We start from the raw sequence: 15,307 nt of genomic DNA, 5'->3' as shown, positions 1-15,307 counted from the left end.
CTCATTCTATCAGAATCACTAACTAGAACTGAAAATGTACGTAGCAGGAATCAGCACATTCTTCCATACTGTCTCCTTTTTATTCTCACAACATCCTGCAGGTAGGTTAGGTGTCCAAAACCTCAAAAAAGGTTAAGTGCCCTGCTGAAGACCACACAGCTGGTAAGTAGCTGATTGGAGCCTGGATCCCAGTGGACCCGCTCACATGTATGGCCTGACATTTGTGCTTCCTTCAAGGCCTCTCTTCTGGTTCACCTCTTCAGCAGTGCTGGGACCTCTGGATCTTGGCCTGAGTGCTTTGCTAACAAACACTTGGGCTGATGTTGGCTACTTCCCACCCACAAGCTCTAATGTAGGGGGCAGGCCAGCCAGCTTTCCCAGAGGAAAAGAGGTTGGCCTTTGTATTTGTTTCCTATTCCTGCTGTAACAGATTACACAAACTTAGCAACTTAAAACAACACAACTTTATCTTACAGTTCTGCAGGTCAAAAGTCTGAAATGGAATGTCAGAGTGTTGGCAGGGCTGTGTTCCTTTCCAGAGGCTCTAGGGGCGAATCTGGTTTTTGCCTTTTCCAGCTTCTAGGGACTGCCCACATTCCTTGCTTGGATTCCCTTCCAATACTCCTTGCTTGTATTCTCCACGGGCCAGCTAGGGCCAGTGGAGTCTTTCTCCCACTGCATTACTCTGCTTCCCTCTTCCACATTTAAAGGATCCTCTCTTTTATCTTAAGGTCAGCTGGTCAGCAACCTAATTCTACTCACATCTACAACCTTAATTTCCCCCTGCTATGTAACAGATTGACAGGTTCCAGGGATTGGAATCTGCGCATCTTTGCAGGGGGAGCAGGGTGCATTATTCTACCCACCACAATATTATACTGCCTGGCTCAGGGCTAGGGGGTTCTGAGAAAGGGATGTGCTTGATGGAGGAGCCCCTCTTCCCCACAATTAACACTTCACCAGGGGTCCCAATCTGTCCCCTCTTGTATCTTTCTCTGCTCATTACATGAGCATTCATAGACTTTTCTGGGACAAATACCTGGAAGGTGGGTGTCAAAGATAACTCTGATGGGAAATCAGAGACCTCCACAGTTCCAAGAATGTCTGTAAATTTGTGCATTGACTAGGAAGGCTATGTGATGGTGGGTGAGTAGCTGACCAAGCCTTTGGAGTCAGCCATGAATTAAAATCTAAGCTCCCAACCAACCATCCTAACCTTCCTCCCATTCAAGTACTAACCAGGCCTGACCTTGCTTAGTTTCTGAGATCAGGCGTCTTCAGGGTGGTATGGCCATAGACTCCCTAACCTGAAACCCAATTTCCTACCTTTAAAGTAGGGATAATACATACCTTTACAGAGTTGTTGTAAGGAGGAAGATATTACTTAGGCAAATTCTGACGAAGTTTGAACTCAGTAACTATGACTTCTATTTCTCTTACTTACCTGAATGGGAGCTCAAAGTCAAAACCCAAGGACCTCAGAAAGAACAGGTTCCCTGAGAGGATTCCTGAGAGCAGCTGCACACAAATCACAAAGATTTGCCAAGTCCTTCTCTTTCACATTATAACTATTTTCTATCAAAACATAAACTTCATACCTGATTTACCAAATGAGCTGCTCTAGTCAGAACTCAATATGACTTGCGACTACAAAGTAATCCAATGTATCTTACAATATATAAAAATCTATCCATCTTAAGCAGTTTCCCTTCATAGCAATCACCCTGGAAAACTATACAGTATTCCAAGTGTTTCCATGCTTAAAACATTTCTAAACTCCTTTTAGAGTGGCCATCAGAGTCTCTAGCACATTCTTTAAAACATCCTTTAGTTGGCAAATATTCATCTTTCCAGGATAAATCTGAGTTTTAAAAAGAGCAGCCAATTATTCAGAGCCCAGTCTGGTAAATATGGTAGATTATTAACTAGATTAACATTTCTGATTAATAAAGTGAGATTACAATAAAGCAATGTTAATTATTTTTGTGTGGCTCATAAATTGGTCTTGATGGTGTTGTATATTAAGGTTAAGTAAAGGCAGCACGGTCATGGTAGAGATTAAAGCCTTTTAGTTGGTTTATGATGTGAATGAATTCAGGTAGCACTGGGAGTAATTATATATTTAAACAGTACTAAATGTTTCTTTTTATGAAAATCTTAATTATAACGTTCTCTGCGATCTGATTTCATAGGATTAAAATGAGGCTTTAAGGAAAAACATTAAATGGATATGAAAGCTTTATTCCTTCAGTACATATTCTCACGGGCTTTTGGTCAAGATAAGTAATGATGAGATGAATGAGCTGGCAACCTTTCTGCCCTCTGCAGTCTACTAGTAATCAGTAGCAAAGCGACACATGGTCACATGTTTAAATACATTTATTAACAGCCAACTAGCTTCTGCCTGTCTTCTGCTTGCTGGGCAATAAAATACCATGGCATTTTAACAAAGATGAAGGAAGTGGACTTTTTGATGAAGAATTTCTGAAAAGTCATTCTTACTCAGCAGGCAGAGACATGGCCTCCATTCACATGAACTTTCCCAACTGTCCGCCTCCAGGGGCTTTTTGATTTACATGTTCTCCATCAATCCCTATTTCTGATTGTTTGTTGCTTTTTTTTTTTTTTTTTTTTTTAAATTTCGTTAACCTAATGTTTGTAAAACCCAAATGTCTGAGCAGTTACTATTATTCTCAGGTAACCAGAGGACGTACATGACTAAATGAGGGGCTATGGCCTCCGTACAGTTTTACTGTTTGTTGTCTATATAACAAAACTCTCAAAAACATGACTAAAAAAGTTTTGAAGGCAGAGTTTATAAGATTTCCCTAAATAGGTCTGGTTTAGAGACAGATCTGAAAACATTAAAAAACCCGACCAAAAAAAAAAAAACAAATCCCTCCACCCATTCCACCCCATGAATTACGGCTTTACAACTTTGGAATGAAAAGAAACCTTTGGATTAATACTCTATGGAACCATCAAGGCCTTCATGTATTACGTGGCCTTAATTCTGCCCCATACTATCTAAAAATAAATATAAGTTCCGTGAAGGCAAGGAGTCTCGTCTGTTTTTTTCACTGCTGTATCCCTAGTGACTAGAACAGTTCCTGGCCTATGCTAAGTGCTTCATGGCTATTGCTGAATTAATCAATGTTGTTGAAAGATTTTATACGCAAGTAACTGAAATCTAGTTCTTCTTGGAGTTCTCCCTGTTGCTCTCCTTCTCCCACAGGGTACTGAAAGCCAGGGCTGGCTTGCTAGATCTCTCTATCATTTCTCCAGATGGCTCCATTTCCAAAGTCATGTACAATCCCCTCCCCCTTTGAGGATGATGATCACACAATACCTTCTCTCCTTTCTCACTGTTTATCGTCTACAATTGTGGTCCCGTTCATTCTCAGTATTAAGAAACACACCTCCTGACTCAGTCTTCTTGTCCACATCTATCTCCCATCATCACCTCAACGAATTAAGGTGACCCATCCACTTGCTAGCCTCATTCTTCATCCTCCTTGACTTCAATAACCACTATTTCTACTCCAAGACTCTACTCCCCACGCCCTTGGTATTGGTAGCACAGATGATAACAATGCTAATAATCACTAATATTGGAGGTCTTATTGTGTAGACACTATGCTCAGTGCCACAAAGTCCTTGTCTCATTTAATCTTCCAGCAATCTCATGAAGACACTGAGGTACAGAGGTTTAAATAAATTTTTAAAGGTCCCTCAGCTCAGAAGTGGTGGAGCTGTAATTTGAACCCAGGTCAGAAACCTCAGCCTGTGCTCTTAACCATCCCTCTGGGATGAAAAGAATCAATACTGAAAGCCCAGCTTTGCCATGTCTGTCATACAGGCTTTTTGACCTTGAACAAAATTAAAAACCTCTTAAGCTTCAGTTTTCTAATTCACAAGATAGTAGTAGGAAGAAAGAACATGTTAAGTGCCTAGCACAGTGCCTGACATACCACAAATGTGCATTCTGTCCATTCCACCAGTAAATGCTTCTTGAGGACCTCCCAAGCATCCAATCCTGTGTGAGGTATTGAAGATACAGCAGCGAATAAGACAAACAAGGTTCCTGCCTTCCAAGATCTGCACAACACTTCGCGGATGCTCAATAAATATTTGATATATAGAACAAACCCTCAAGGAGGTCCCCAGCCTCCACTCTGCCTCTCTTCAATTGACTACATTTATTCTGCTATAAAGCAATACAGCGAGGGCCCTTCCCTACTTAAAATCCTTCAGTGGATTCCTCACTGCCTCAGATATAAAATCCAAATTTGTTAATACAATATGTGAGAATGGCTATAGATAAGAGGCTCAATTTTCCCCCCTTCCTTTTTTCTTCAGATGAAACCTATCTGGGAGCTTGAACTGTAAACCAGATCAACACAGACCTATGAGGTTACAGGCATTAGAATTGGAGTCACCAGTCTGGCATCCTAACCCCTCCCCACCCCCAATCTCATTCTCTCTCTCTCTCTCTCTCTCTCTCTCTCTCTCTCTCTCTCACACACACATACACACACACACACACACACACACACACACAGAGAGTAGCAGCAGCACACACAAACACACACACACACACACACACACAGAGAGAGAGAGAGAGAGTAGCAGCAGCAGCAGCAGCTCCTAAGGCTATGTCATGGGTTCTGTGAAACAGTTTGAAAATCTAATTGTAGGACACAACCCTTTAGTAGGTTATGAAATCAATTTAGTGGTTGGAATCATTGATTTGGAAAACAAGAGTGGTTTACATGAACTTACAGCAAAGAACTGTATTGGTACAAAAAATCTATGTTACATATGCATACACACATGCTCGTGTACTTAGTTTGATATAAATTGTATTTCTTATCAAGAATCATTTTCCAAACAGTGTGAAAGCCACTGCTTTAGATCCTCTATATAGCCTTAGTTTCCACATTTCTTCAGTCACATGAAACTCCATCAAGCTACTTGCAGTTCCCCAAACCCAACTTCCTCTTTCACTTCTGTCTATAGATGCCAGGCACAGTTTAGGGATGCAGTAGTAAGCAAAACCAAGGTCCTATTCACATAGCACTTTGAGAGTTTAGAGACAAATTACACTAACCACATTAATTATTACCACAAACCAAGATAAGTGTTCTAAATGAAAGAAATACGGTTTTTCAAGAACATATATCAAAGGTAATTGATCTAGTGTAGGGGTTCAAGGGAGGCATCACTGAAGAATCAATTAGTAGAGATCTAAAGACTATGTCAATTAACTACATAAGTCAGTGGAGGAAGAGCATTCCAGATATAACACAGAGGCCCTGCTAAGAGAAAGGACAGGTGTGCTTGATGAATTGAAAAAAAGCCAGCATGCTGGAGCCCAGAGAATAAGTGGGAAAGTGACATGACACGACTGGGAAAGTTGGCAGTGGCCAGACCATGCAGGGTCTTATGGGCCTGGAGTTTATTTCGTCCTCAGAGTAATGGGAAGCCAAAAAGATGATGAGATAGGAGCTGTGAAGATGCTGTGTCTGCAGTGTGGAGGATGGATTGGAGGGAAGGAGGGACTGTAGGCAGACCAGCTAGGAGGCTATTGGAGTAGTCCTGGGAAGTGGTGACAATGAATTGATTTAATATATTGGAGACTGGGAGGACGGGAAGAGGCTGGTGGTAGTGAAATAGAGGCTCTGTTAGGCTTCTGGCTCACACAACTGGAAAGATGGTGTTACCAGCCTGAGAGAGTAAACTACAAGAGACTAGGGTTTGAAGCAGATTATAGGCTTAGTCTTGGATAAACTACATTTAAAGTGACTTTGAGATGAATATGTAGGTCATGAGCTCAGAATCAATATCCTGACTGAGACAGCCTACAAGTCATGGGTATACAGATGGTAAATGAAATTGGGTACACGTGAGAAAAATGCCTGGGGTTGAGCCTTGAAGGCCTCCCCACTTCCAGGTGAATTCCTACTTATTACAAATATGTGTGTACATACACAGTTAACCACACAATTGCACGTTTACTTTTTAAACTGCAAATATAAAAATAATAAAATAAAAAATGAAAGTCTGCTCACTCCTTGGGTAATTGTTAATTCGATATGTACCCTTATGGGTACATACATAATTATCTACAATCTGCTTTTTAAAATCAGCAATGTAGTGAGAATTTTCTTCTATATTAGAGTATAGATAGTTGTAGCTTATTCGTTTGAATGGCTACAAAAGTATTACACAGTAGGGATGCATTACAATTTAAACAAACTCCTGGTCTCCACTGATGGATAGTTAGGTTATCTGGCAGACAGTTTCCATTCACTATCCACTGTTCTTCTGTTCACTGAACCCTGATTTTGTTCCAATGGCAATATGCTCAGTCCCAGGTGATGGTTCATGATTGTCTTAAGACAACTGTGACCATCCTGTTGCCCACTTTTACAGCTTCCCTTCTAGGAGTAGACATACTATCTGGTTCTGGCTAATGACCCTGAAAAGTTGGCTTTGAGAGCTTCTGAGTAAGCTTTTGCTTTCCTGATAAAAGAGAATCAACACTACACACTGATTTTTCCCTTTTCTTCCTTTTTTAGACATGAATATGATGGCTAGAGTTCCAAAAGTCATTGTGCAACTACAATGCCACAGGCCAACACTAAGACTAGCAGAGAGGTAGAAAAAAAGCCCGGGCCCAGATACACAGATACACACATAAACACTGCCCCATTTTAAAGAATATAAATGTATTTCTACTTTAAAATCAGAAAAAGTAAAATGAAATGTTTTAAATAAAAAATTCAGAGCAGAGATATAAGTAAGGACCTACTAAAAGCAGCAGCACATTAACAAGATGACGGCGAAAACACTTTCAACTGTTCCTGTGAACACCTTTAGGCAGTAGGTCCAGAAGTGCTTTCTGGCTCCCTGCCAACATCCTTCTGTCCTGCTACTTTATAGAATAGCCTTTGTACACAATCTCTGACACCTCTTGCTTTCTCTTGTTTGAGATGTCTATTTTCTCTTACCTTCTCTTGGAAAATATGACAAAATAATAAATAATCTTTTACATGAAAAGTCAGAAGGGTTTTGATTTGGGTGTACCATTACTTTTCATAAGTTCATGACTAGAATAAAAACAAAACATCAGAGCAAAAACTGTTTCAAAAACAAAAAAAAAGTTACTCTTTTTTAAAGATAAGAGTGCTTCCTCTAACTATTTAATATTAGAAAACAATCTCTGTTCTTTTACTCCAACATTGATGGTTTCTTCTATTCTCAACCTTGCCAGCTTCTCATGTTCTGGCAAAATTAGATTTTTTAAAATTCATCAACTTGTAGCTCCATTAACACTTAAAAGCAATTAAATTAGTAAATGCATACTGTGTGAATCATCTATTTAAAATATTTGGCATAAAACAACTTTACACATAATCCAAATTGTACATAATTCATTTATGCTTCTAAACAAATAGAACCTCACATTTGCACTACTTTTATAGTTTACAAAGTAATTTTATATACATTTTCTATACTCAAGACAAACATGTGAGATAAATATTATTCTTATTTTACAGAAGGAAATAGGCCCACATATTTAGTACTTTAACCACTATAGTATAGCCCTGAGACTTCAGATCTGCAAAGGTATTTAATAATGAAATATCACACATATTTCAATTTTTATCACCATTTTCAAGATTTCCATTTTCTTAACAAAAGAAAACTATAAAAAATTTTTCTCCCACATAATTAAAAAAATGGGAAATATACAGACAGTTGTACACTGACCCAATGTATGATATCCACCAGAAGCAAAATCTTTTTTGGGGGTCCTATATTGTTACCTATATACAGGGCATGAGCACCAGGACCACATTTAGACCTCTGTGTCTAATGTACACATGTGTGTTCGACTGTGTACGTGGCCAGGAAGGATATACAAAAATACTTTATCCAAATTTGGAGTTATAGGGCCTGATTATCCCAGCTTAAGTCTATACGGACATGCCAATTTGGTCATATCTCTCATCTTTAGTCATAATTTATTTCTCTTTCTCCATGCCACTTTCTCCTTAGGTACCCTGCACCATTTAAACTGGCAGTTACTGTGTAATTTTTTTTTTTTTTTTCAGAATTTTCCCTTACTTATTTCTAAATCTTGAAGACATTTCTTCATAGTATATGGGGAACTATAGCTTATATTCACTGCCAGAAAAGGGTTGGTTCTAGCATTAATTTCTTAGCAAAAAGCTGAGAGAAAAGTTGAACAGAAAGGAAAAGAACAGCTGGCAGAGCAGTGACACCTGCACCCAGAAAGCTGCACTGCAGCTCTTCAATACGTGAGACTATCCTTTTGTTATCACTCTGCTAATTTACAGAGGAAAATTCTGGCTGGTTGCAAATTCAAAGCAGATCAATATGTTTAAATCACTGGTTCAATGAGTCACTCTTTTTAATATTATATAATGTTTTTATTGCATTTGAGGACATTTTCAATAAATATCTTGAGTTTGAGGCCTTGGCTAGGTAATCTTTTTGTACTAGAAATCAGATTTCTCTGGCACAACTCCATTGCCTGCAATGGTATTTATCAAAACTACAAATGCCAGCACACTGAATACTTCAATACCATACTCGGCTGTTCATATGTAAATCTCTCATCAGCTATGAAACAAACCAAATATAAATGCGGAATACATAATACAAATGAACAGATTCTTCACAGAAGAAAATAAAAGACTAATTTTCTACAATATGTCACCTGTTCATTAATTCTTCAACAATATTACTTAGACTATTTCAAGGATAATAAATTTTATGCACTACCCATGTTTTCTCAACATTTTTTATCTAGATTCTAAAGGGTGTAAACAAAGATGCATATTGTCAGAATTGTTTTCATAAACTTCTGATGTTTCTCTTGCTGTGCACCTTACAATGATGAATATACGGAGACAAGGACAAAAGTATAAGGACAAATGTACATTTAAACTATTAGTGGTCACGTGAATTTTGCTTATACAGCTTGTTGCTTATATGGGTGTTGTAAATGACAAGATAAAATAACAAAGTTTGATAAGCTCATCTGTGCCCTATGAACTTTAGTCCACTCACTGCATAGCTTGATTAAGTTACTATTTATTAGTTTAAAAAAATGGTTTTTAAAAGCTGCAAACCACACTTTATTACCCATTTCTGAATCATGAGGGCGTAAATTGTGGCATAGTTCTCTTGTGCCACTGACTCTTTTAGGGAGAAAAGTTCTGCAATAAAATAAGAGTTTCCAAACTCTTTTTTAAAAAAACCTTGAATTTTGTTCTATGATTGACCTTCACTCTATAGTCCCTTTTACCCAAGGCATGCTCCCTGGTGCATCTTTTTGAGGTTTAGTTTCTGGGAAGTTTTCAGCAAACCTTTCTCGTGCTTTGTCCCAGTTTTTTTTGCTCTTGTTTTGGAGAAGGTGAACATCTTCAATTGAGGATGGTTTGCCTGTCCCCAAGCCAGCATGTGTTCGCCGAAGCTGGAGCTGGATCTGTTACCGAAAAGTTGAGCAGAGGACTTATTTTAGAGTCTAAGCACACTGAAATCTCCTGTGTCCAACTTGGTACTCTAATTCTTTGATTTCTTAAATAAAGGCTGATACAAAAGAAAAACCTGTCAAATGCACCAAATCCATACGGGAATATATACATTATACATAATGCTAAAACTCATTTTTCCATGTTGCCTTGCTTGTGAATAAATATAGCCAATTCTACAGAAAATAGCAATCACCAAATTTTGTTTAGATGCTGCAGAGTATGTCATCTCACTCTAACCAGAAGTAAAGGCAATAAACATATTTAAGCCTATTGTCCTATCCTCACTTAAATAAGTGAACAAGTACATTAAACATTAAGAGTCAAAGAGAACCTGGGTTTGTTTGTTTTTTCCATAACAGGAAGGAAGGACTACATATAATTTTGAGAACACTAAAAGCTACCAGTCAGTTACTAAGTGCCTAATGTAAGGTACCATGCTTAGGGGCTTTATCTTCAAGACATCCCTGAAAAACAGTCCTTATCATTTTTACGTAAGAATACTAAGTCCAAACCTGCCCAAAGCCACACAGCTGGAAAATAATGGAGCACATATTCCATCCTATGTCTGACTAAAATCCATGTTCTTTCCATTGTACCTCAATGAAAATGAGAAAACTGATAGACTCACATGGATCCATCTTTTATTTCTTTCGATACTAAGTAATTACCATGAAAGTTCTGTAGTCAGGTTACTTTTTAAGGTTTCTGTGAAAGATATTTTGAAACTCCTATGAACCATGGGACTACAGAATTAAACCACTGTATTGTTTTCCAGACATTATTCTTACATTGCATATTACATGCTCTAATTCTTTAACCTAACATATTCTCCAGCAGATACAGAATCTGCCTGTTTGTAAACTTACACTGTGACTGTTCGTGCAATGTCCAGTACCAGGCATCATAAGAAAGTCATTAAAACAACTAAAAGACAAAAAAGAACCTTTGGCTTAGTAAACAGCACTTACTATCCTAGCTTTGATGTAGGAAAAAATTCTAAAAGAGGCTTCCTAAAACATAATCAAAACAAAGCACATATATATACGTGTATATATATATATGTATATATATGTATGTATATATATATATGTATATATATGTATGTATATATATATACACACACACACATATATATGGCAACTGTAAATGCCACAAAGTCAAAACGTAAATATAATCATGTGTGGTTTTGCTTGCTACTACATTCCCAGCACTTAAGGCAAGGCCTGGCACATTACTGGCACAGTAAATGTCTGCTGTAAGAATATGTGAATGAAAGAAAACACAAGTCTTACCGGAGTTCTCATTCCTCCACCATCCTTCCCCAGGCCCTCTCCTTTTTTCCAACCCATCTTCTCCAACATCTTCCGACCTTTGTTGCTATCAGTAATTTCACTTTAAGAAAAATTAAATGACAGTTGATTTATAAAAAGACCTTTTAGGCCAGATTTATAACAAATTCATGAATTAAAAATAATTGGTACAACCATTTTAGAAAAAATAAAGTTGAAGACAAATTCCACTCCTACATATACTACTTAATAGAAAAAAGCATGTACGTGTGCACCAAAAGACATGTATAAGAACGTTCTTGCAGCAAATCTAATAGCAACAAATTAGAAACAATCCAGATGTCCATTAATGGTAAAATGAATAAATTGTGTTATACACATACAATAGAAAATTTAAAAATTAAAATTAAAAAAGTAAATAAATTAAAATAAATAATAGAAATAAACTATACCTAACAAAATAATGGGACAAAAAGAATATAGATAAAACAATGAACTGTTCCACTTATTTAAAATTTAGAAATAAGTGAAATCAATCTACTGCTGTCAAGATGGTGGCTACCTTTAGGGAGGAGAGCAGGACAGCGAGTTGGAAGGGTCACAAAGAGGGTAGGCTTCTGGAGTTACTGATAATTTTCTATTTCTTGTCCAAGTATTCTGCTAATTTAAAGGTGTTTTAATTTTATGTCCTACCACATATCTTTTCAGTTCTACAAAATGTACTAAATTAGTTCTTCAATAACAATAAACCATTAATAAGGTAAAATAAAATGGAACAAAAATGTTTCAAGAATCATAATTCAATACTTACGAATGGACAGATGCAGGAGCATCATCTCTTTGGAAAGTTCCTTCACTTCCAATCTGCTCTCTACGTTTTCCAGCTCTATCTTTATATTTTGGATTCTTCAGTGTCTTTTCATCTTCATAGTCTGTATTCTTAATATACAGAAAATAAAGAAAGCTCATACAAAGAAAGGAATTTCTGTACAACTGCCTTAGCAAATACGGTTCAATGGGGCCTCTATAAACAATAATATAAAATAAGCTACAATATAAAGACAATTGTGTTATTAGATATCCTATTCCCTTTCGAATGTTTATATTATTTCAAATTGTTCCCCAACATAAATATAAATGGCGAGAAGATAATATGGTAAAAATATAGTACATCTTGACTTAACACTGTGTTTTCATACTGTCAAATGAACTACCAATGTTCAAACCCCTGAGGATAAAAAAAAACCCTAATTCCCCTTTTCTCTAAGGAACTGAAAGTTCCAAAGGACCTAAAACAGTTTGATAGTTTCTTGGAAGGGAAAGAGGCAGAAAGTTTTTAAAAAATGAGAAAAGGTCAAATACTCTTTATATCCCAGTGATGATAATTGTTTTTTGCTTCAATACAGCTCCATTTATATGATTCATCAGTCATTCAACAAATATTCACTGAGTAAAGAGTGTGTTAAGCTCCATGGTAGGTGATGGAATGAAAACAAATGTATAATCCCAGAGGGAAGACACATAATCTTTAGCTTGCTGTATACAGTATGACTGGTTCTACAATAATAGTATTCATAAGGTGTGGCAGTGGCACAAAGAGGCAGTCAATTCAGCTGGGGGCTTCAGAGAACGCTTCCTTTCCCTTGTTACTACTTCCCGATCTTTATAAAAAGTGACATTCATCCAGAGAGATGCTAGAGACTGGAAAGCAACTCAAGGAAAATATCAGAGAAGTTTTTACTTGATTTTGCTTTTAAACAGAGAAGAAAAATATAGAACCACCTATCCTAGTGAGCTCTTCCCCCAGAAGATACAAAAATTGTGTAAACATGTTTGAGAAAACATTTTATTCTCTCCTTACATGGCTTCTATTTTTTCACGAACTGGCCTAAATGAACATTTTTTTCTATTATGATTTCTCTCTTACTACAACAGTTACAATAAAAAATAAAATTGTGCAGAAAAATATTTCGGCAACAACTCCTTTTTTCACATCTTCATGAAATGTAAAAGGCACTGGACAAATATACTTGAGACACAGATTCTGTAGTTAGCTCTGTCATTTTACTAACTGAGCTTCAACTTCTCAAAAGTAAACCGTAAATATTACCGTCCTGGTCTACTTATAGGATTAAATGGTAAATTTTTTAACAGCTTTGTTGACGTATAATTAATATACAATAGATTACACATAAAGTGTACAATGAGATTCTTCTGAGATTTATACACCTATGAAACCATTACCACTAGCAAGATAATAAACATATCTGTCTCCCCCGAAAGTGTCCTACTCCCTTCTTTGTAATCGAATCCTCCACACCTTCCTGTGTATCCTTTCTCCCTGTGTCCAGACAACCACTGATCTTTTTTCTATCACAATACATTAGTTTGCTTTCCTAGAAGTTTATGTAAATAGTGCAGGACAGTGGCCTTGAACCAACCCAGTACTTCCCCCTTTCTCATTTGTAGTTCTCAAGAATAACTGTAGAATGTGCTGAGAACACAACATCCTGAAATAAGGAGGGATTGGTTGGAAAATCCAGGCTCTGTTCCAGATCCCAGCTAGAAACAGGATGTCCCTCAACACTTAGCCTTATGAGTCACGTGACCCTGGGATATATAACCCAGGGAGGGCTGCTTTCTAGAGTGTATCATCTGCAGTGCAAGTGAGGCACACACAATGGAGACTCCATCTATATAGAAGGCAGCTTCAGTTGTCCCTTGTTGCCTATCTGTAAGTAATAAATCTACTTCATGTGACTTGTTGCATATGAGTGTGTTCTGTCTCACCGGACTCAGACAAGCTGGAAACCAGTGCACAGCAAACCTGCTTCACAAGTGGAAGCATACTGTCTTGTCTCACTTCTTTCACTTAACATGATTATTTTGAGATTCATGTAGGTCGTCTTCTATATCAATAGTTTCTTTTTTTTACTGCTAAATAGTATTCCACTACATAAATATACCATAGTTTGTTTATCCATATATGATGGACATTTGACTTTCTCCCAGTTTCTATTACCAAAAACATTTGTTTACTAGTCTTTGTATAATCATCTGCTTGCATTTCTCTTGGGTAAATACCTTGGAGTGGAATGGCTGAATCATATGGTAGGTGTACATTTAACTTTTTAAGAAACTTTCAAACTGTTTTCCAAAGCAACTGCACTATTTTACATTCCCACCAGCAGCATATGAAAATTTCAGTTCCTCTGTGTGTCTAACACTTGGTATAGTCAGTTTTTAAAATGTTAGCAATTCTAATAGATGTGTAGTGGTACCTCACTGTGGTTTTAATTTGCATTTCCCTAATGATATTAAACATCTTTGTGTGTGTGTGTTTGCCATCTGTTTATCTTCTTTGACAAAGTGTCTATTCAAATCTTTTACCCATTTTTTAACTGAGCTGTTTTCTTATTATTGAGTTCTGAGACTTTTAAATATATTCTAGATGTAAGTCTTTTATCAGATATATGATTTACAAATATTTTTCCCAGTCCGTGGCTTGTCTTTTCATTCTCTGTGGAATAGTGTCTGTGGAAGAGCAAAAGTTTTCAATTTTGAGGAAATACAGATTATAAATTTGTTCTTATAGACTGTGCTTTTGGTGTTAAATATCTTAGAAATCTTTGCCTAACCATTTTTTGTTTTAAAGGTTTCTAGAAGTTTTAAAATTTTAGATTTTATATTTATGCCTACAATCCATTTTCAGTTCATTTTTGTACATAGTACAAAGTATGGATCAATGCTCTTTCTTTTGTTTTCTGGGTTTTTTTCTTTTTTTTCCTTCTGCATGACTGTCCAATTATTCTAGCACAATTTTTTGAAAAAGACCACCCTTTCTCCACCAAACTGCCTTTCCATCTTTGTCAAAAATCATATATATATACTGGTTTATTTCTAGACTCATTATTTTGTTCAACCCACCTATTTGTTTATCTTTATGGAAATATGATAATCATTGTCTTAATCATTGTATTTTATAATAACTCTTGAAATCAGGTAGTATTAGTCCTCCAACTATGTTCTTCAATGACTTCTGAATATAAGTTTTTTGAAAACCAGAAAAGGCTATTCAAACATAGCTATGATCATCATTTTCAACTCCAACCTCAAAAGTTATGTTATGGTACCAGAACAGTAAACAACTAATAGAAATCACATAAATCTCAAAATTATACTAAGTATCTCTTTTTTTAATATCAGCATATCTAAAGGCATGTTACTCAAAACCAAATATACAGCTTGACACATACAATATTTAACATCCTTACCTGTAAGCCATATTTCACTCGTATTTTCTTTAATTCTTTTCTTCTTTCCAGCTCTTTTTCCTCCTTACTTAGTGTTGGACCAACTCAAAGGAAAAAAAGTGAGTTTAATGAAAAAAAAAATCCACCAAATCTGATAGATTTTGTAGAAAATAATACTAACAGTATTAGTACCCCA

The 15,307-nt window shown here is 36.6% G+C and overlaps 1 protein-coding gene across 1 annotated transcript in view; it reads right to left on the bottom strand.

Moving 5' to 3' along the window:
- Positions 1-7,183: 7,183 nt before the first annotated feature.
- Positions 7,184-15,307, bottom strand: part of AGGF1 (angiogenic factor with G-patch and FHA domains 1) — a 31,686-nt gene continuing 23,562 nt past the window's right edge. Inside the window, exons 11-14 of the mRNA XM_063086908.1 lie at positions 15,133-15,215; positions 11,670-11,797; positions 10,862-10,961; positions 7,184-9,520 (exon numbers count right to left, since the gene is read on the bottom strand). Of these exons, the coding sequence (XP_062942978.1) occupies positions 9,320-9,520; positions 10,862-10,961; positions 11,670-11,797; positions 15,133-15,215 (512 nt within the window). The 3' untranslated portion in view covers positions 7,184-9,319. The remainder of the gene's footprint in view (positions 9,521-10,861; positions 10,962-11,669; positions 11,798-15,132; positions 15,216-15,307) is intronic.

This window comes from Cynocephalus volans, chromosome 2, assembly GCF_027409185.1.
Source record: "Cynocephalus volans isolate mCynVol1 chromosome 2, mCynVol1.pri, whole genome shotgun sequence".
NCBI classification, from domain to species: Eukaryota; Metazoa; Chordata; class Mammalia; order Dermoptera; family Cynocephalidae; genus Cynocephalus; species Cynocephalus volans.
This window is presented reverse-complemented; position numbering and strand designations above follow the sequence as displayed.